The sequence below is a fragment of the Buteo buteo genome, chromosome 3 (genome assembly GCF_964188355.1).
Source record: "Buteo buteo chromosome 3, bButBut1.hap1.1, whole genome shotgun sequence".
NCBI classification, from domain to species: Eukaryota; Metazoa; Chordata; class Aves; order Accipitriformes; family Accipitridae; genus Buteo; species Buteo buteo.
Window position 1 is genome coordinate 69735796 of NC_134173.1, and position 23420 is coordinate 69759215.

Genomic DNA, 23420 nt, shown 5'->3' on the forward strand with positions numbered 1-23420 from the left:
TCCTTGAGACTAATGTTCCTTACTTTGCCCTCAGAGCACATCATCAAAGATGGTAGAGAAATTTGCTGATTCTGCAATCAACAGAAAAGGCTTCCTTGACAAGAAATGATCCTGGAACTTAGGGAAGGGCTAGGATATGCCTTCTAGAACATCTATTATCAATTATCAAATATTGTTTGACATAAAAGCTCTTCTGCTCAAAAGATGTTCTCCTACTTCTGTTCAAGAAAAAAGTTTCAGTGATACTGTCTAATTTTTCTTCTTTTTGAAACACAACTTCATATACAAGAATGGTATGTGAGCTTCAACAAGCCAGTGGCTGACTGTCCCATCTCTTAGTGACGGTAATCAAGTGATGGTATGTTCTGGAAACAGAACTGCCACAGCTTCAACTGTGGCCAAAAATAAGACTTTGGGTTCAGCAGAAAGATAACTGTATGAAATCTAAAGCTTGTGGTATACAGGAAGACGGACTAAATTAATATAATGAAGCTTTCTGAAAATTACTTTATGAAACTATTGCTAATATGTGCATTAAACAGAAAACAGAAAGGAGACCCCTTTTAAGATCATTATCAGAGAATTCCAGAAATGGATATGTTAAATAGCATCTGAAAGACATTTGAGAAAACAGAAGGAATATGTGAAAAATATATTTTTAAGCTGAGTAATCTTTCCAGTACACATTTTTTTCCTACAGTGGCTTTTTTTCTTCTACGACAGGAATTCCACTAAGTAACAGAGTTTCCCTGAAACACATTTATTCTGAAGGATGAATACATTTCTAGGGTTCAACAGCGTATGGTTCTACATGCCTTTGATGGTAATGAAATATTACTGCATTTACCATACCTAGATAAGTGAGAATTATAATGAAATTCTATCAAATAACCTTTACACTGACATGCATAATATATACTACTCCTATTTTTAAATTAATTAAGGAATCTAACTCTCATTGATCTTTAAATTTCTAAATGCTTTTGAAGGCCCAGGCAATAAAAAGCTGTCAGAATTCATTTGTGACTGCTTATATAATAAAGAATTAATCAAAAAGTCTGAACTTTTCTGATCCACTAAAATAAGGAAAGTGAAGTTTTGAAACATGACACAATGTTTCAGAACCATAAATAAAAACTGCTTGCTAATAACACTGTTTTTTGATGCTTTTTTCCAGACAATTAAAATGCTACTGGTGTAATCCACTGATGACACGTTACAAAATCACTGATTAAATATGTCAATTTTGGTCAAAGCCTATTAAAGAAACTCTCAGGTTTTAATTTTCCTGCATCATCTGCAAAGATGACACTGCCAGAGCATAGAGGTTCAAAGTTTGAAAAGCTTCAAGTCACAAATATTTTTCCCGGAAAATGAAGCATATACAATGTAGTCACTATCAACTCCTAAGTCACGCAAAATCTCTGTACAGATGATTATTACAGTATAAACACTGCGCTTTAAAAGTGTCACTATATCATTTCACTGAATGTTGTGTCCTTCAGTTTGTTTTGATGACCTTCCAAAAAATGTTGGTAGACACTGCCTTAGAAAGAGACCCATTCTGCAGTGATTTGCTGTGCAGTAAATAGTACATTTAAGAAAAATGTACTTCCAGAAAAGAAGGTGAAAATCATTTGCTTTCTTTATGTGGAATTTACTATCTCCAACATCTGTGGTATGGCAAGGTCATCAGAGAGGCAAGGAAAGAGGTTTTGTTTTTCATTTTAAAGGCTAGGGAACTATGAACAGGCTGGAAGATGAATGGTGAAAGGTTTAGTAACCTGATCAGAAATTCACTACAGCAAGTGAAAAACACTTGCTGAATTCAGTTAGCTTTCTGTTCTGTAACTGAGAAGAGAGAGATCTTTTGGGGATAGTATTGCAAGAAGCATATTATAGGAGACTATTTTTAGGTTAATAGCATTTTTAACATTTCAGTTACATAAGGAATGTGCTAGGCCATTTATCTAGTTGCAAATAATTTTATTTTGATCATAATTGTTTATCAGGAACAAAAAGGTTAAATATAGTGCAATATAGTCATTAGGCTTGTCTTATCACTGATATAGCCTGAAAGAAGTTGCATGAACTCTGTTCTTCCTATTATCTTACTAAAAGGAATTCATATTAAGTTGATGATCTCAAATTAGTATTCTCAAACATTGTTGATAACCTCAGCCATAATGTTCTAGAAGAAAAATATCTATTGGCCTTCCAGTTGTTGCTAATCTTTATTCATTATACTTTGCTTCCTAGATTATATCCTATTAATACAAATAAAATGTGTATGGATATAGAACATCTGAAAAGGATATGTATCAAAAAAATATAACTTGTGCACTCTAATTTAGTCCTGGGGGAAGACAACAGATTCTGTGACTGTAATATAGAACAAAGAACAATAGGGTAGTATCCGCTACATGCAATTGCTGTAAGCAGCACAAATCCATCTTTCATCAGCAAATCCATGAAGTTCAGAGGATCACAGACTCGGAGAATGGTTGAGGTTAGAAGGGACCTCTGGAAGTCATCTGGTCCAATCCCCCTGCTCAAGCAGGGCCACCGAGACCTGGCTGCCCAGGACCATGTCCAGATGGCTTTGGAATATCTCCAGGGATGGAGACTCCACAACCTCCCTGGGCAACCTGTGCCAGTGCTCAGCCACCCTCCCAGTAAAAAAGCATTTCCTGATGTTCAGCTGGAACTGAACTCCTGTGTTTCAGTTTGTGCCCACTGCCTCTGGTGCTGTCACTGGGCAGCATGGAAAAGAGCCGGGCTCTGCCCTCTTTCCGCCCTCCCTTCAGGTATTTATACGTATTGATAAGATCCCCTCGAGCTTTCTCTTCTCTAGGCTGAACAGTCCCAGCTCTTTCAGCCTTTCCTCATAGGAGAGATGCTCCAGTCCCTTCATCATCTTCATGGCCCTTTGCTGGACTCTCCAGTATGTCCACGTCTCTCTTGTACTGGGGAGCCCAGCACTGGACACAGTACAAGTGTGTTTCACCAGTGCTGAATAGAGGAAAAGGATTTACCTCCCTCAACCTGCTGGCAACACTCCTAGTGCAGCCCAGGATACAATTAGCTTCCTTTGGCAGAAGAGGACATTGCTGGCTCATGTTCCACTTGGTGTCCACCAAGACTCCCAGGTCCTTTTCTGCAAAGCTGCTTTGCAGGATCCAAGTTTTTGGATCCACTGACAACGAAGATACTAGAACATGCAGCCCTCCATTCATGCATATCTTTGTGTGTCCCAGCTACACAAGTAGTTTTTAACCAAAACAAGGCAAAGCTCAGAACATCAACTCAGTTATTCCATAGAGCTTCTCTCTCCTCAGGTGTCACAAATATCTGTGAGTCATGACATTCTGAGGTGAAGCAGGCTCCAGCCACTCAGGCTAGGTAAAATATGTAGGTGTAGCCAAAATATCAACTTAGGTGAAATGTAGCTGAAATATAAAGTTAATAATGGAACAAAGGCAGTTCTCAATCACAGTATAAAGAGATAATATTCATTTTGCTGATTTAGGTATGACTTTCTAGGCAGGCAGCAGACTTGAATATATCCAGAGACTCTTTGAAATACTTACATTTTTTAAAGCACTGATCAGCCACAAAGAGACTAGCAAGACGTATGAGTAATAAAAGCAGGTTATGGCACAGAAAACTGATGGTACTTAAAATATCCAAAATACAAGTAAATAGTAAACAAAACTGTTCAGAAACATTTGAAAATGACATTATCCAAAATGGCAAATGTCAAAGCCTCTGTTTCAAAGAAATAAATTTAGGAAAGCATGAATTCTCATATGAGTGAATTTTGAACATTAACAAAATATGGATCTTAACCAAATGAGTACAATTTTCAGCATTCTTCAAGCTCATGGTTAAACTGCATGCTTGATGCTAGAGTGACAGTTTGTGATTTAATGAGAGGCTGTCCATATAGGGAAAGACAGATGGTATGGGACTGGAGTGTAGAAGAAAACATAGAAGGTATAGAACCACAAGTGGAAAAAGCCAAAAGCTGAAAAATAACTTCTTAGTTACAACTACTAGTTGCATAGTCTTAGAATTAAATCAGATGACAAAGAGAAAGAAATGACCCCAAATAGCTGCTGAAGGTTCCTCCTTCAGAAGAAAATGCTGTAATTGATATAACATGGCTTTATCATATGTAGCACTATGTCCCACTGCTCCTACACAGCAGAGAAACTTACTAGAGGTCTTAAGGGTAAGGTTGGAGCACCAAGAATTTATTTTTTCCTATAACTATGCTTGGGCAGGGTTACCCTATTTCTCAAAGCCAAAAATATATGATGTAGTCCTAGAGGCCTTAAAAGCAGCCGAACCCTCCAAAGGCATAATGGCAGAATAGCAAGATGTTGAAGTTGATTAACCTCTTCCACAGCTCCCAGAACCCCACCATATAATCCATTCTCATCTCCAGAATGCTACTTTCCTAAAACTTCCAGCTCCCTGTCTGCTCCATCTCTGCTCTTCCTGCAGGTCCAAGAACTCAGTCTTGCACCAGAAGACATCAAGTCCCACCTTAAATGCCTTCCTCTTTCTGCCACTGTCCCACCTGTTATGCCCCAAACCTGAAGATACCTCTGCCACTCCGATTCTCTCTGCCCCTTGTCTTCTATTCTGGTTTCATGGTTTAACCCCAGCCAGCAACTAAGCACCAGGCAGCCGCTCACTCACTCCTCCCATGTCGGCATGGGGGAGAGAATCAGAAGGGTAAAAGTGAGAAAACTCATGGGTTGAGATAAAGACAGTTTAATAGGTAAAGCAAAAGCCATGCACACAAGCAAAGCAAAACAAGGCATTCATTCAACACTTCCCATTGGCAGGCAGGTGTTCAGCCATGTCCAGGAAAGCAGGGCTCTGTCATACATAATGGTTACATGGGAAGACAAACGCCATAACTCCGAATGTCCCCCCTTCCTTCTTCTTCCTCCAGCTTTATATACTGAGCATGACATCATATGGTCTAGAATATCCCTTTGGTCAGCTGTCCCAGCTCTGTCCCCTCCCAACTTCTCGTCCATCCCCAGCCTACTCGCTGGTGGGGTGGGGTGAGAAGCAGAAAAGGCCTTGACTCTGTGTAACTACTGCTCAGCAGTAACGAAAACATCCCTGTATTATCAGTGCTGTTTTCAGCACAAATCCAAACCATAGTCCCATACCAGCTACTATGAAGAAAATTAACTCTATCCCAGCCAAAACCAGAACATCTGGTTCACACTGCTGCATCTTCCCTGTATTTAAGCTCTAATGCCCCCTAAGCTTCCACTGGCTGCTGGCTGACCACGCCTTACCTCTCTCACTGCTTACTTCTGTAGGGCAAGTTGACCTCCATGTCTTCGACTGCTCCTCATTACTGGTCATTCCTTCACTATTCTCTGATTTTTTGGCAGATGTGTGGGACTGGGTAGGAGATGTCCTGATTCCACCTTTGATTCTACCTCATCTACTCATTATGTCATCCCACAAATCAAAATACCACTTACGTATCCAGGGTACAAGGTACATTTACTGAAACCATAGGAAGACATACAGTGGAAAGGAAATAAAGTGGACATACCTATCAGTTTGCTCTCATTTACACTGCAAGAACTGGGCTGGGCAGGGAAGAGAGAATACAAAACCCACTTAAGCCAATTTGCTTTTACTTGCCAGCAGAATTCTCATCTGACTTGAATCCTGATCAGCATGACACCATACAGGCAAACTTCAGAGCACAGGGGAGATGGGAGAGCACAGAGTTAGGGGAATATGACTTCTACACAGGCTTCTTTAAGTACTAGGGACTGCTGCGCAGCATTTTTCGGTTAAAACACCATGTTGCCACAACCCTTTTTCTCTGTGATTCCATATAATTTGTACAGCTGGCCAGTGGATCCTTTCCAGCCAGGGAGAGCATGAAAGGAAAATGAATTAAGGAACTCTTGTTCTGATCACCTGAGATGTGAGAGTAGTACATTATCCTTGTCCTTGAACCAAAATGTAAACTTCATACATATGTGTGCCACAGAAAGTTTTAAAAATTTATTTGTTTTTATTATTTCACAGGTGTAAAAAGAAAATAGGCAAGTTGCTTATTTTCAGTTATTTAAAAAATCCATCTTCTTACACATTTTCACAATACTACATATTTTGCAGAGTCTCTTTTCATATACAAAAAGCTGGTTTTGTTGAAAATAAAGGAAATACAAATAGTTCTATTAATACTGATTTTCATAATGTTCCTTTAAAGGGATCTGAAATCATAAGGTTTGGCTCTATGATTAAATTGTCTCTCTGGAATGTTCATTCTTTGGAAAATATGGCCTGATGGCAAAGGCTAGACTGAATAATTTTAGCTAGCCAGATGTTACCTGTCAGGAACATTCCCAAAGTACTCACAACATTTAAGTATCTTGGTATGATGCCGCCTCAGATTATTTTACATACCTTTGGCATGGTGACAACTAAATGACCAGTTGTTTGTGATCTTTTAGCAGAGCTGCTGTCTGGTTTCACTTCCTCAGGTAGCACAAACTGAAATGGCTATGAGAAAATATGGGATTGAAGTATATAATGCTAAAATATCTCTTTTTTCTTTTTTTTTTGACCTGGACAGAACACATGCAGAAATATCACTATCAGATCCCTTGATCTTAAGCACAGTATAGGTCTAAATTCTCTCACTTTATATGTAATATTACTAATCCTAATAAATTATTAGCATGTTAAACAACTTATGCTTACAAGTATAGTCATATGTATATTCCTGAATTGCTGTCATTCCTGAAGTGACATTTCTAAAGAAGGTTATAAAATGATGCTTGACTTATAGTAGCAATTAAATGAGAAAGATTATCCAGTCTATTTTAGACGTAATTTTGATGTTTTGTTTATGCAGTTGGTACAGTCAAAAATAGGGATTTTGGTTTATTGTTTAAATACTTTGAATTTTTCAAAAAATTGATGATAAAATTAAAACCACTGAGAAGACAGAAAACTGGAGTGACATTTTAAATGCCCTTTCAAAAGAATATACATACATTTGTTTCTCAGCTATAAATTCCAGATTGTGAAATTGCTAAATTCTAGCCTAGGGCAACTAGCAAGCTCTCTTCTTAAGTGAATTATAGTACACTGTGTGGGGGGAATAAGAAGAGAGAAGGAGAGAAAGAGAGTGAAATTTCATTTCAGGCTTTGCACATCTTATGCTTAGGACTTCCACAGTTTATGTGCAGTCCAAAATAATGCAAGTATGAAAGAACATTTTCTTCTGCATAGGTGCACATGGTTGGTAACTCATGAAAGTCAGATCCAGAGTCCACAGGATAACTGTGGTAAGCATTAACTGATAATTTGAAATGAATGTAGTAAGAAAACACTAACCTTTCCTTTCACCAGTACTCGTATATAAGTTGGCTGGACATCAACATCGAGCAGAGAAGTGTCCAAATGTCTTCGGAATGAAATATAAATAAAAGAATCAGTCTACAATACAGTCCAGTAAATAAGCAGTGCAGACCATTTAGCTCTTTAAGGAAGATTCCACGGTTTATAAACAACAAAATTCAATTTCAGTTATTAAGTTACATGAAATACCATTAGGATTTAATGTCTTTGGAAGAAAAACGTGATCCTCCTGTGTGTTTACAGAATATCAATTAAATTAAAGTCTAAATTCTGTCAAGTCCACTACATCAGCTATTGTATAACTGCAAGAATTCAAAATCCTTGTGGAAAATAAAAAGGTCTTTCTTCTCTCAGTTTAGTGCTGTACATTAATATGAAAATTAGTCTATTTGTTGTTTAAAATTGTAAAAGTATTTTGCTACTTTTCTTTCTGAAGGCTTAACTATTAAATGTATAATAAGAGTTCCTTTTTTTACACAGAATTTGCTGGGAAAAAAATAAACAGAAATACTTTACATTCCCAGAAAACACAGTACTTCTAAATTTCAGTACTGTCAAAAAAAATTTGTGACCTGTAAAACATCTCCTCTTCATCATGTGACACATACATTCATGTGAATGCACAAGTATGTATTCTTTATTTCCCTTCTTTTATAACTTTACTTCTCAGGTGAATCTTGCAAACTTTTCAGTTAGCATTTCTTACACCTGACCTGAATATTACAATATATCCAACCTGAATATTACAATATATCCACCTGAATATTACAATATATCCAACATTTTATTGCACCTGAACAGATTTTCTGAGGCTCAAAAAAACCCTAATTCTTCTAACTCAGAAACATGGAGCAGGCCTCTTCTGAGGGAAATTAATGAGCTTTAAGGGAAGAACACCTGGCATAAATAGAGTGTCTGTGCTATAAAACTAGTTCAAGCTTTACTCTAAAAAGTTCCTACTATGGGTCGATAAGCTTGTGGGTTTCCAACCCCTTCAAGTGCGGGCAAGGCCACTGTACTATTTAGTCATATATACTATCAAATAGTTATCAGGATTCCGTGTCATATTTAGGCCTGGTTCAACCAAATTTCTTTCAGGCAATGACCTGGCACAGTTCAGGAAATAGCATGGGCCATGGACTCTTTCCAGTAAGCAAGGAAAGTAGGACAAGGCTACCCTACTCTGTCCTGGGGAGGAGAAGAATTTAACTAGGACATGAACTGTACTGGAGCACTTCTAGGCCCAGAGAATTGGCAAAAAAACCATTCCCTACAACCCTAATCTGCAAATTAAGAATGGAAAAGATTTTACGTAAGTACAAAAGGACAGGTGTGGAGGAAACCTGCCTAGGACTACAGAAAACATCAATTCTAGAAGGGACTATTAGATGCAGTCCTCATTCAGGAGTAACAGAACAGTCCAAAGGGTCTTTGGTTTATTCAGCTTCATTTCTTTGGCACAGGCTTCAAGACTGATTCCATTACCCTCTATGTTATTTGTTTTCCTCATGTTATTTGTCCCCATGACGGAGAGGAGTATAATTGAAACACTGTGTATTAGAACTTAAGAATGGCAAAAATTAAGAGAAAAAAAAAATCTGACCTGTAAACAGCAAGATCCAAGATGATCTGGTTGTTTTCTTCATCATCTTTCAAAGAGAAATGAAGCCTAATAATAATGACAAGAAACACCTCCAGGATAAATACAATTGGAGTGAATAAGCAAACATTACAGCATATTTCAAATTCAACTGCTAGCAATTTTAGATTAATACAAATACCATTTGGACAATATGTCACATGATCATTTTAGAAAGAGTTGCAATTTTCCTCATGAACAGAAAAAAATACTGGCATTTGAACCAGTCATTCTTACATATATTTTCTGTTCTCCCCACCCAACCCACAAGAAAAAAAAAAAAAGAAAAAGAAAAAAATACTGCTGAAGGTCAGTTAAAATTAAGATCAGTCTGTCAATGCAGAAAGAGAGACATCTGCTGGTGAAATTCATCTGCTCTATTAACATCTTCATAGAAAAAATAGTTCATGAAAAGCATGAAAAGCCTGGAACTCGGTAATACTAAACTTTTCATATGTAAAAAAAAAAAATAAAATTGCATCTTTGTTCATAGCAATTCATTTGCCTGGAGTATAAATATCTGCCTTCCAAAGTAAAACATGAGTTGCACAATATCCTTGATTCTACAAGCTTTATAATATTTGTTGAAAATGAGACTGTAGATTGTATTAGCTGTGTGTTTGTGATCTGCTGGCTCAGTTCTTAAAATTGTGAAAGAATCTTACCAGTTATAAATTGAAAATAACATCTATTACTACTACTGTAAGGAGATCTATTCTAGACTTACAAGTTCTGCTCATATACTCAAACATTTCACATGTATTAGAGAAAAAACAGAATAAAGCCTACGTATAAATGAGAAGATTTTTATAAATTACTTATTAGTATAGAATGAGAGCGGTTTGCTTAATGTAATTTATCTGGAATATTTCAGTGACATTAAAATACTTAGATACTTTGTGGTCAGGTAACAGAAGTTCAAATATTAACAGTTTAGATGATACATTTTTTCAGCAATAAAAGTATTTGCCAGATATACTTTTACTCTTTGCTCTCCTGTATTCTGATACAGTCAATTTGCAAGAAAGCTTGTGGAGCTTTTAGCTTATCAGTATTTTTTAATGGAAAACTGCAAATAATACAAACCAGCTTTGTTTCCTGTTCATGCTTTTTTCTCTTATTGCATCACAAATTTTGAGAATTCACTAAAACATGAGGGTAAAAAGAGAAAAGAATTGTAAAATTTTCTAGGAGAAAGCTTAATCAGAATTGAGGAAGAGAAATAGTCTGTTTTCAGCTGCATGAAGCCATTCCTCTTCCTAACCTTCCAAAAGAACACCAGAGAAGCTTGGACATTGCTATGGACATTAGACTTTTGCATTGGAGCAAAAACTTTGGAGAACACCATCTGTCTACTTGTATCTCTTTATTTGTGTCTCCAATACACTGCCAGATTGCACTGTAGAGCTGTGATATTCTTGTTGAAGCCATGACAAAAACTGCTCATTGATCTGGCTTTATGCGGGCACATCCACAGACTAAATTCTAATCCAAAAAACTTTGGTGACACAAACAGGACTGCTACTAACAGTGAACTCTAGGGGACTGTATTTTTTCTAAAAAGTTAGCTAGAGCTTTATTCTAAATGTCTCTGCTTTTTAGATGCATTATCAAATTCTATTAAAACAAGATTTGAACTATTTTAGACTTGGTTTTGAACTAGAAAATTATATTAAAAAAATTTCAGTCAACACATTTTTACAAAAAAGTACACCGATACAATGGTAAGTATCTTCTGGTATAGATGGAATAAACGTGAGTTCTTCTGCCACTACCTTTAATTTTCCCTATACCACTGAAAACTACACACTGATTCTATAATGTAGGTTTTCAAATTCCTTGAATTTGTGTGGATTTATAAATTTCCAAGATTTAGAAAGCATTCTTCATGCTAACAATAAGCATGTTCTTAGCCTCGATTTTGCAGCTAAATCAGTCTTAAGATCGGAAAAGTTGTTCAGAGGACAGCAGACAGGTAAGTGGCCCTTCATAGGCCACTTTTTGATCAGTCTCCAGTAGGAGGCTCTTTGGGGAGCCATTTATAAGGAAACAATGTTTACACATTCTGTCTCCTGTTTTCCCTTAGAAAAGGAAGGCTTGGCTCAAGTGAAACGAATGGTAACACATGGCTGATATCCCTGGAAACTCATTCCAAAACATTTGAACCAAGTGCCTTTGTCAATCATAAAATACAAGACACTTCCCTGTATCACCAGCCCCTGTTCCTAGAGACCTCGTTCAGTGTCAAAGGACCTCATGCCATAGAAGGTAATTACACATCCTTCCCAATTCTGCCAGTTCTACATCTGTCCTCAGAGGACAGAATGATTTTGTCCAGAAATAACTACTTTGACGTATTTTTCCACATTTGAAGTGGATACTCATACACATTTATCTTCAATAGTCAAACCAGTTAAACTTTTTCCACTATTAGCAAGATGCTCCAAGAAGGAGAGCCTTACCGTAGAAGGAAAAAGTAAAACGTCTTATATCTTTTACAGAAAAGCAAGTTCTTCAATCATCAAAGACTAAGGTGTTAAATTAAACAACCTTTAACACTTTACTAACTGAAAACTGATACTTTTTCCAGCATTAGAATATAAATTTACAAGTCAGTTTCCCCATCAGGAATATAATACTGCAACGAGAATTTGTCAGCCCTCTTATTTTTGTATTGTCACATGTCTTGAAGTAGTTGTCCAAATCAACTATAAAGAGGTGAGTTAGCCTGTTTAACCTCTTAACTTTACATACTTAGGCACATTCACATTCAGAACTTTTCCTTCTGCAGTGACCAATGTCTGAAGAGGCTTCTCTCTCTTCTTTGATTCCCTTAACAAAACAGAAGGAAAAATGGTTTATATTTTCACATTCTGGTATTTTATATTTAATAGCAAAAGTAAGAAGCAGATGGCAAGAGGTTAGAATTATCTGGTATTTGATGTTGAGGCTACAACTTATTTCAGGAACAAAACAAGTTATATCAAATGTCCAATTGCATATTAAAAGCATCATCTAAAGATAAGCAAATATTTTGTAATATCTCATCTTACATTGATAATAACTTCTTCTGCATGTCACAATGTCCACTATCAAACAGTAATATATCAAATTTATCTGGTATGTCTTAAGAAATCAGTGGATTGCTTAACATACGAAATGGAACTTTTTCTAATTATGAATGGTCATACTAATCATGAGGTATCATTACTGTTAACTGATTTGATGCATGTGCAAGCAATTCTAAAGAAATTTTTTATTCATGCTAACTTAATTACTTTTACTGAACAAATGCTTGGCATATCTCTAAATAGCATGTCTATCAGTCACTGTTCTGCACTAGTAAAAAGAATTTTAATGGTGAAAAGTTTACAAGCAGGATAGATAGATACAATATGACCAAAGTGCATACATACAGATTATTTGTTGATGCATCTATTACATTTTTTTGTTGTGTTCTTTCTTCAAAAAATACAATACATATTACTGATGGAGACTTTAATCTTCACTATCCATGTCCAGCTGTCAGCAATTAAACTATATCTGACTTTCATTTAGTGCAATAAACAAGCTACCTTAAATTTATCTGCCAAAACAAAGCAAATCACTGTAAGATCATTAAGACTTGTAGTACTGGTATTTTCCTGTATAAGTGTTTAGATCATGAGCAAGGAGAGGAAGAGTAAGGAATCTTAGTAACATGAAAAAGAAAAATCTGCTTGCACCTTGGTAAAAAAAGGCTATGTTTTCTTTAAAAATACAGCACTGTAATTGTCATTTTGCATTAATCCACTCTTCAGCTGGTCAATATAGTGTGTATGGCTACTTCAGCTGCATATAAAACCCCCCCATTTCTCAAAAAGACAACAGCAACACATTGCTTTTTGTGTTCCCACACCAATTTCTTACTATAAGTTCGAGACAAGAGAACACTAAAGGTAAATCACTAATGAGGGAAATAGAGTATGTAAGATTTAGACCACCTTGGGGGAAAAAAAAAAAGCATAAAAAAAGATTTGGTCTATAAATACAATGGCTTTGAAGAAGAAATCAAAACATTCAAGTGGGGCTACTGGAATGTCTACATAAAACCAGCTTAATGTGGGATTTGTGGGCTAGCAGTTTCTACACCTGAATCCCTACTCTTGACACTTAAATGCAAAGTAAACGAGCCAACACTCTGTTCTAAAGATGCAGTTCCCAGAAATATTTCAGAAAAATATATCCTACCACCTTTTGGCTGTTAATAATCTGTTTCTAGATTAAATCTGTCTGCTCATGTGAGCCACTTTAAGGCAAATTCAGTCATGTCATAATCATTAGAGTTGAAAATAATTTGTTTAACTTTGTGCTGAGATGAGCTGAAGGGCCTTGTTCTGGCAATGAGCACCTAAAGGAGATCCTGTGCACCTTTCAGCTTCAACTGATTTTACACTTGTCTGAATTTTCTTTGATTGAAACTGCAAGTATTCACTCATTTGGCAATAGCCAAAGCTGCTCAGTTTATTATCAACTGTGCAACTATACTGCAGCTGGCAAATTTAACATGTGCTAACGTGTCATAGATAGGTTCAAATTTAACATTGGTCTGATTGAGTTCATGACAATTTTATACTAAAATAAACATCCTTTTATACTGAATAACTTGTATTAAAGTTCCAGCTCCTGTCCACCAGCAAGGATGATTCGAAGTTGTCAGGGGCACTTTTCTGTTCTCACCTTTCTCATGCTACCTAACAAAAATCTCACCACCAAAAAAAAATGAACTGTGAAAGCATTTTTAACTCCTTTAAATGCCTTAGAAATTTAGAAAAAATCCAGAAAATAATTACTCTATCTTTATCATAACGTTATTTGGACTCTCCTTGAATAGAGGGAAGCATTTGGAACACATTTGCTTCAGAATAAAGCAAGGCATCGCCAAACACAGCAAAATTCTAACTAGCGAGAATCTGAGTTTCAAAGTAGTTCTTCTGGGAAAGTTCTAGACCTTGAATTAATAATAGCAACAAGTTATGCAGATTTCCAGATTTCTTGGAGACTTCTCTAGGACTGACTTTTTCAATACTTAGGCTTGATAAATCTTTTAAAAACCATACCCTTAAAAAGAACAGCTAGAAAAATCTCTGGCACAAATGCTGTTATATAAGGGGAAGAAAAAAAAGAAGACATTGCTTACAATGTTTGTGGAAGTGATAAGCCAGCAGCAATATAACTTTTTTTTTGCTAGTATCTGCATTAATTTTCCATGTTCAGCAAAACTAGTGACAACTTTAGAAAGTTTTAAAGGCTTTTCAGGGGCCAGATATCTTCAGATTCACCATGCCAAATAGCATAGATAACATGAAGAATCTTATTACTCGGGACGAATATCTTTGATAAAGTATGTGAAAAAAATTCTAAGTCACATAGAAAAGGTGCCTGAAATGCCACTTGTGCAAAAATTTTGTAGCATGGCCTGTGGGGCATTTATATAATGCAATCGGCGCTCTGGATAAATGCTTTTAGCAAGAATATTAAACATTGAACCACATGAAACACATTAGTTAGCTGACAGAAAAGTGAAACTTCTAAAGTCCATAAAATGGAGCTGAGAAGATAAATTATATTTCAAAACTGTATTTGAGGAAAAACAAAATAAAGGGTATAATAAATAAATTTTAGAAAATGAAACAAAACAAAATGAACAATATGAATATTTCATTTTGATTTTATAAGCATATTTGCACAGTCAACAGGGTTTTAAGCTTCCAGTTCTCAGAAATATTTAATGTGAGGCAGTCACCTACCTCTTCTCTGTACCTTTGAAAATTTCCCCTTCTTCAATTCATAGAATATGCTAAAACAAAAACATACCTTATATTGTCTTTAGATCTCCGTTTTTCTTCAATATATCTGTGAGTTTCTAATCTCGATTCTGGAGTATATGGTGTAGGCTCCTCCCAAAATCTTCTGTCTTCTTCATCATCATCAACTCTCCTCCATGTTTCTTGTTCTCCATCTCCTTCTGCCTGATGATTTTCTTTGTTCTGTAGGGAGTTTGAGCTACACAAGATCACACAGAGTATTATCCCAGTGAAACGAAGGAAGTGTAACAGTACTTGCTAATGAATTCTTGCAATAATATTTTTTTAACCCAATACTAATAGCTGTATATTTCCTACCGAGGACAGTATCTTACATATTTGGATAACATTCTCTGCTCTGCTTCTTTCATCAATCAACAAAATGTATTTCAACATAATGTTTTTCATTGACTTAACTAAGAAGTGATACTATGGTTATGCTTAACCTTCTGAAAACCCTCATAGATAGTTCAACAGATTTAATTTCAGGAGTAGATTTTTAGATACCCCCACAACTTTCAGGTGAAAGAAAACCTTTAGTCCATGTGATGTTTAAGTATTCCCAATATCAGGCATCAGCAGACCAGAAATTTATAGGGTAGCAATATTTTATTTAGGCATCTCCTCAAGTGCCATCTTAGAACCTGAATCATTTTTACGCCTAGCACTAAGCCTCTGTAATCTTCAGAAATTCTCTATCAATATAGAGAGAAAACTGAATTTATGATACAGCTGTGATCTATGAGAACAAAGATCCATAGCCATAGTCTCCATTGGATTAAAAATAAGATGGATGGCAACTGCAGTGGAAGATCACCCAAACAAAAATCTTTCTGCTGTCTAGGTAATCTCAGTGGTATTAGGTGGAAGAAGTCTAGAAATCAACATTCCATAGCCTTTTACATTTCAAAGATCTGCAATATTCCATTTCAGTCTTCTTATCTAATAACTCTAGAGCAAAACAAATTACAGGTGAACAGCTGCTTTCTCTGGAACCCCTGCATTACCTTAAATAACAATTTCCAGCTGTTCTCCTGAAAGAAGCTATCAATTACACTATTTTGGCACCCAAACAATTTAGCTTTGAGTTTTGGGACAAAAATTCTATTGTACTGTCTGCAGATATGTTTGTAATTATATTTTTCATTAGAGAGAACATGCATGAGGAGAAATAATTCTGCTAGAATCAACAACAAAGACAAACCAAAAGATTTAAGTGGAATTATATACACTATTTAATGAGGAAAACCAAAATTCTTAATGAAGAAAGAGAAGAATGATGTTTACTCACAAACTGTTGTTTCTTACTGTTACCTGTCAAATCCAATATTAGATTCCATTTGTTTTTGTTTCTTGTCCTTTCTTTCTTGCATCCTTCTTTGAGCCTCTTCTTTTTCTCTGGCCCTTTTGAGAAGGTAAGCTTGTTCCTGTTCTCTGATTTTCTGTTTCACTTCTGGATAGTTTTGAAGTGCTTGAATCCTCTCTGAACGTTCTATTTCTTTACTATCCAAACACTTCCCAAAGGGGAAAAAAATCAATATAGATATGTGAGAAATTTTAAATATATTCAAATCAATAAATCCATTAAACTGTAGGTTAATTTTGATAGACTACCTTCCGTATAAAATCAAAAATAACACCTTTCAAACCTCTATAGCACTATGTAAGTTATAGTGTATTAAAAAGAATTAACAATAAGTAGCTACTCAGATCTGAAAATGGTTTTGCATGTCTGAGAGCTACTTTTTGCATTTTCCAGAAATTTCAACTGGTCTTACTAGACTATGTAATAGAGAGAGTCCCTTCAGCCATTTCTAATATTTGTCTGACCTTGATTCAGCTCATGAAGCTATTACAAAATTATTTCTTTTGATGTGTTAGTTATTGACAACTAAGTGAGTTGAATCTACTCTTAATAAGTTAAGAAAGCATCTGTGCTTCTCCAAGGGAAACTGTGGGAGCATATTTCAGGACTGGGACTGGCTGTTTCAATGACAGGAAATCATTACATCAGTTCAGTCATTGCACAAAACCTCAGTCTCAAAGTATCTATTTACAGCCAATGCAACACAGTGCATTTTTAGATCAGCTTCTATCTTTCTACTGCCTTACACTGTTGGTTTGGTACATATTGTTGGTATGGTACCAACAACCTGGTAACTTACTGCAATCATGAAAATAAAAATACATTGTGTATGTATATGAAAGCAAATGAGAAAAAAAGGCAGAACTGTACAATGTATTTATTTTTTCAAAACTTTAAGGATCTCCAATAAAAATGACAGAAAAGTTAACAAATGCATGTGTTTTAGTCAAAACAGAAACAATTTATTACCACATTATTTACTGTAGTCACTTGTTCTTCAGAATAGAATTTAATTTCCTGTGGACAGTAAGAAAATGCTACTAGCTTTCCTATCATAGGCATTTATTTTGTTTGGGATTAGTATGTTCAGTCAACAATATTCATTATTGATTTGGATATAAATTTAATTTTTAAAATCTTACTTTTAATTGATGAAGAGTTGCCACTACAAATTGTCTATAACCTTCAAATTCAGTACATGGGTTACCCACTAGAAACAGTTCCTTCAGATGTATATTATATTTTAGGGCTTCAATACTGGAGAGTTCACCAATGAAATTTGCTGTCAGATCAAGTTTCTTTAGTTCTTCACAGCCTGTTTGAAAAAAACTTAATTCAGTTTGTCCATAAAATAAATGTACATGATATACACACACACATACACACACACGTGAACATACTTGGATATAAAACTGTCTGCATTTATTGTCTGTATACTAATTTCATCCTATCAGAATACATCTTTTCCAAGCCACAAGTGAGACAGTGACTCACAGCTTAAGTTTATGAGGTCACAATATTTACAGAATGAAAAAGAATCTCAATAAAATACAAAATATCAAAACTTATTATTGGTTTTATCATTATCAAAACTTTGTGATCAGTGCTGGTATACCAGATGAGCTATTAAATGTTTCATTTTCAGATAAGCTAGACTTCAGTTTTAACAGTCTGATTGCCTTGGTATCCCTCCTCAGTGGAATCTTCACCATATGGCTAAAAGAATGTCTAATTGCTTCAGGAGAGCAGGGTCAGTTATGGGTTTCATTTCTGTATACTGTTAATCCTAGCTAACATTACTGAAGTGTAAAGATAAGGTTTACTAAAAATTCACTCCAAGTCAAGAGGAGGTTTTCCACTCTATGGACTCAGCTATCATTGTGAATATTTTATTGCTGGTTAAATTGCAAATACCAGTGAGAAAATGTTGTTTGTTAACCAAAACAATTCATTATAAACAGAAACTCTAAATTAGCTAACAAAATGCTCTGGGAAATCCAGATCCAAAATTTATCAGCCCCTCCTTTTATCATAATCTGCCCATGAATCATAACCTTGACTCTAAGAGTGAAAAAGTTTAGTTATGGGCAAGCTCAACTTCAATGCTCATCATTGTAATCACTTCTTTTCCTCTGCAGGTCTATTTGGCAAGTATTTTATGCATAATAGAGCTGAAAGAAAATAAACAACTCAAAATGATTTATTAGGGGACCTAAATAACCCAAATTTTTGCAAGGCTCACTCCCAAAGGTTCTGATTTCTAAGTAAATGACAAATCACAGTAATAAATAATGCAGCCTGATAGAGGAACTTAAAATTTACTGGCATGAAAACAGATGCAAGTTTCTCAACTAACTGCCAAATATGTAATGTACTACCTACTTCTTCAACCTTTACAAATTTGTGTTTAGCCTATTTGCTTATTTTTTTATTCGATTTAAGCTATCCTCTTGAATCAGCTTGTAGACTTAAAAATACAACCAAAAAAAACCCCAAACCAAATAAACAACAAAAAAAACCCAGCTTTTTTTTATTGTACCCTTGTCAAAGTGGACATTTTAAAGATTCGGCAACTAGCCTAATCAGAATCAAGAAAAAGAAAGCAATCAAGTCAGAAATTATACAAGTAATATGGAATGTGTTTATGGGTGGCTCCAAGTTTTAGACTGTGATCTTGGAAAATGCTAGATCTTTGCATATGTAATTGTAGTGACAGGATAAAGGATTAAACACAGATAAACCAAACAGGACTTCATGCAATGACAGAGAAAAGAATCATGTGAAAAACCCTTTAAAAATGCCCCAGACTGCCAATGCAACCTGTGCACAGAGTAGAACCTTCTTGTGTGTGACACTTGATTGCTGAATTGAATATAACTGCTGAAACATTACACAAGAGAGACTTTTTACAGCCTGCATAGCATTAAAAAAAAAAAAAAAAAAGTATTGCTCCAGCTAACCTGCATAACAAACTATCTTATGTTGGGGAAATACCAATTTCATGAAAAATTTTGATTCCCACTTTGTAAAGTATTAAAGAATAGAGCTATCATAGCTGGCAACACTGGCGAGAGAGTATGCAAAAAGTGAGTTAAAATACATTTAAGAAAGTTCAGTGACAAAAATTCAGCCGTTGGAAGCACTTTTTGAAACACTGCACACAAAAAGCTCTTCCTGAGTATCAAGAAAGTGCCTTTACTGGTAGACATAATGGCTTCCACCCTCTTTTACACTAAGTCAAAACTTAAGTGTTTCAATATGAAAAGACAAAATTATTTGTTTAAAATCTGACCTTCCAGATTTTCAATTCTTTCAATGTTGTTCAAAGCTACATTTAAATATTCCAGCTTCTTTAGTTTGCCCACATTTTCTGTAAAAGAACATAGAGCTGTTATTTCATTTCTCCTCACTGGAAAGGGCATTATCATTTTACTTGCTTACTTTACTTCAAAGAAACAATAAAGAAGAAAAATAGGAAGGACAAATCAGAATATGTATCAGATTACTGGGCATTAATAATATTAATAAAAAGACAAAACCAAACAAGTTCTCTGAAAACACAAATTAAATTAAAAATAATAAAAAGAAATAAGGAAGGTTATAATCACATTTTTAATCACAAATCCATAAAACATGTATATAATGCAAGATAACTGGCCAAAAAGCATAGTGAAACATTCCATTTGTCATGAAACTCAGAAAGGATCAGGCCATACTTAATCAGTACTATCTTTTCATTTAAAATTTCTCTTGCAAATTTCTGAGCTTCTTAGAAATTTACTAAAGAGACAGGGAAAGGAAATCTTGTAGGAGCAGATTCACAAAGAACCTTTCTGTAGTTACTCACTCTACATCCCCTTAAAGTATAACACAACAGATATTTTTTTCTGATTTTGAAATTATGCATGTAAATCCATTTAAAAAGAAACACATCCAGAAAACACTTACCAATTTTTGGAATTAGATTATTCTGAAGATAGAGAATTTTTAAATCTCGACACCATTTGTCAAGATACTCTAGTTTTTCTATTTCCTGCTGATGTAAAGAGATTTCTTCCAGTGAGAAAATTTCACAGTTGTTATGTTCTGCACGTCTTCTAACAAGATCTTCAGTGACTGAAAGAAATGTTAGATGTCATATTTCCCTTTATTCATTTTCTGCCATCTGACTCATGAACTTAGAAAATCATTTAAATTTTTTGTTCCACCATACCAAATAGATATCCAGTAGGAACACCAACAAAAATAAAATCTGCTAGAAAAGACATCAAGTACCAAGTAACTTCAGCCCACTCTGCCACAGTAAACGTAATTGATGAAACACACTCACATCACGTGTAACATTTAGAAAAATCCATATGAAAAGTGCTGAGTCTTCCATAAGAGTGTGACACAACCCTTGCAGAAATTAATCCAGCATCCGCTATTTTCAGGATAGCTCGGGTTGCAGATTGATTCATGCAGACAAGCAATGGAGTGTTTTATGCTCTTTTATTTGCTGATGCCAGATGTTCACATCAAAGGTAGCAGGGGCAGGGAGGGAAAGTAAACTAGCTATGGCATGTTATCACATTCTTCCGCCAGCACAGTGCGCACAGAAATAAGCAGGATAAATGTTGAAAGTGGGCAGATATTTTTTACTTTTTTCATGCTTGAGGCAAAGCCATAACTAATTCATGCTTGTAAATGTTTATGTTAGAATGAAATTTAATCCTGGATATTCCAGTGACGAGTGGCGTTCCTTAGGGTTCGGTATTGGGATCGGCGCTATTTAACATCTTTGTTGGCGACATGGACAAGTGGGATTGAGTGCACCCTCAGCAAATTTGCTGATGACATCAAGCTGAGTGGTGCAGTTGACACACTGGAGGGAAAGGATGCCATCCAGAGGGACCTTGACAGGCTTAAGAGGTGGGCCCATGCAAACCTCATGAAGTTCAACAAGGCCAAGGGCAAGGTCCTGCACAGGGCTCAGGGCAATCCCAAGCACAGTTACAGGCTGGGCAGAGAATGGATTTAGAGCAGCCCTGAGGACAAGGACTTGGGGGTACCAGTGCATGAAAAACTGGACATGAGTCAGCAATGTGTGCTCGCAGCCCAGAAAGCCAACTGTATCCTGGGCTACAACAAAAGAAGTGTGACCAGCAGGTTGAGGGAGGTGATTCTCCCTCTCTGCTCTGCTCTCATGAGACCCTACCTGGAGGACTGTGTTAAGCTCTGGGGGCCCCAACATAAGAAGGACATGGACCTGTTGGAGTGAGTCCAGAGGAGGGCCACAAAGATGATCAGAGGGCTGGAGCACCTCTGCTATGAACACCAGCTGAGAGAGATGGGGTTGTTCAGCCTGGAGAAGAGAAGGCACCAGGGACACCTTATAGCATCCTCCCAGTACCTAAAGGGGGCCTAGAAGAAAGCTGGAGAAGGACTTTTTACAAGGGCATATAGAGATAGGACAAGGGGTAATGTCTTTAAACTGAAAGAGGGTAGGTTTAGACTAGATGTAAGGAAGAAGTTCTTCACTATGAGGATGGTGAGGCATTGGAACAGGTTTTCCAGAGAGGTTGTGGATGCCCCATCCCTGGAAGTGTTCAAGGCCAGGCTGGATGGGGCTTTGAGCAGCCTGGTCTAGTGGAAGGTGTCCCTGTCCATGGCAGGGGGGTTGGAACTAGATGATCTTTAATGTCCCTTCCAACCCAAAACATTCTATGTTTCTATGATTCTTAGGCACTACCAGCTCATTAGCAGCCAACAAAGGAGTTTCAGTGGCCGAAAAACACAAGAGACCTGGGTTCAGAGTTATCACACAGTAATATTTAATGCCAGGCAATCTTTCAAACAGCGAAAAGGCTCTGTGTAATGAAGGTAAAGAAATTCTATGATAACTGGTGCTCACTCTTGACCTAGATGTTATTACTTTGTTTCCAGCCCACTACACCAAAAAGCACTAGCATTTTCCTCTCCTTGACAAGCAGTGAACTATAGTGATGTCCTGATTAAAAAACTAGGGTTTTATCAAATTAGCATAGGTATTTTCATCATTGCTAATGCCAAAAAAAGACTAGCAAGCCTTTCAAAAAGACTCTGAAGAAAAATAAGTAAAAAGAAAAAACATACAGAGATCTGTGAAAACAAATTGTTCCTACCATGCAGTAATTAAAAGTATTCTTTCATCATTTCTTTGTCTCAGGGAGGTTTTGTGAAATCGTCCAGTTTTATTAGTGGTCCTGGAACACACATTCACACGTACTGGTCTGCTACAAGCTGGGTAAACTAATTACCAATACAGTCCAAACTCGTGTGTGTCAGTGCAGCTCCTCTATCTACAGCTTTTGGGAAAGGGGTGAAACTGGTTTTGCTTATATTACATTATTTACAGATGACCAGGGTTAAATCTCCCTTCTGTTCAACAGTTTTATCTGACATGATTTACATAATTATATAATGGTAATACTGATATTGCTGTAAGAAGGGATCCGGTCTGCATGTGAAGCATATTGGAAAGGTAAGTGTCTTTTAGGCATGTTGGGCAGGTTTGCTGCATCTAAAAAACCACCTTCCCTTCAACAGCCCATTGATTAAACCAGATTAAATTAATACAGAAAAGAGAAAACAAGGGCAATAATCATGACTAAATATTTTAGTCTTCACAGAAAATATGAAAAACACTGGCATTTCTAATCAGTTACTTGGCAAATCTGCTGGAAACTAAAAAAAAAAAAAAAAAAAAGGCCTGCTTATTAATGTGTTTGGTGGCAGATCTTTCAGCGCCGGTATTTCCAGTGCAAACAGGTATTTTTGAGCAAGAAAACAATATTCCACAATCTACATACCTACACATTGGAGACAACGTTATGCTCTGTACCCTTTATACAAAAAGAAGTCATACAAACTATTCCTGACAGAATTTTATTACAGTCAGATTTCCCTTTACTGACAAAAAGAATATTGAAGTGATTGTTGCAGTGATTATGCAAAAATGTCCACTTTCATTACCAGATGGTTTGCAAAGCAGAGAAAATGATTCACAGTACAAACTACGGTAGACCTTTAGAGACCTATTTTGGGGACCTGGTGTAGGGAACTGAGTGAATATTTGACATTTTATATGCTATCGAGTTCATTTAAAAGGAACGAGGGAAACAAACTTGCA

General features: G+C 36.1%; 1 protein-coding gene across 1 annotated transcript in view; it reads right to left on the reverse strand.

The window, feature by feature from the left end:
- The window catches only part of LOC142029317 (dynein axonemal assembly factor 11-like), a 54867-nt gene that overhangs the window by 12025 nt on the left and 19422 nt on the right, over positions 1-23420 (reverse strand). Inside the window, exons 6-14 of the mRNA XM_075023975.1 lie at positions 20219-20386; positions 19563-19640; positions 17413-17585; positions 16219-16418; positions 14915-15103; positions 11813-11890; positions 9023-9088; positions 7396-7465; positions 6460-6555 (exon numbers count right to left, since the gene is read on the reverse strand). Of these exons, the coding sequence (XP_074880076.1) occupies positions 6460-6555; positions 7396-7465; positions 9023-9088; positions 11813-11890; positions 14915-15103; positions 16219-16418; positions 17413-17585; positions 19563-19640; positions 20219-20386 (1118 nt within the window). The remainder of the gene's footprint in view (positions 1-6459; positions 6556-7395; positions 7466-9022; positions 9089-11812; positions 11891-14914; positions 15104-16218; positions 16419-17412; positions 17586-19562; positions 19641-20218; positions 20387-23420) is intronic.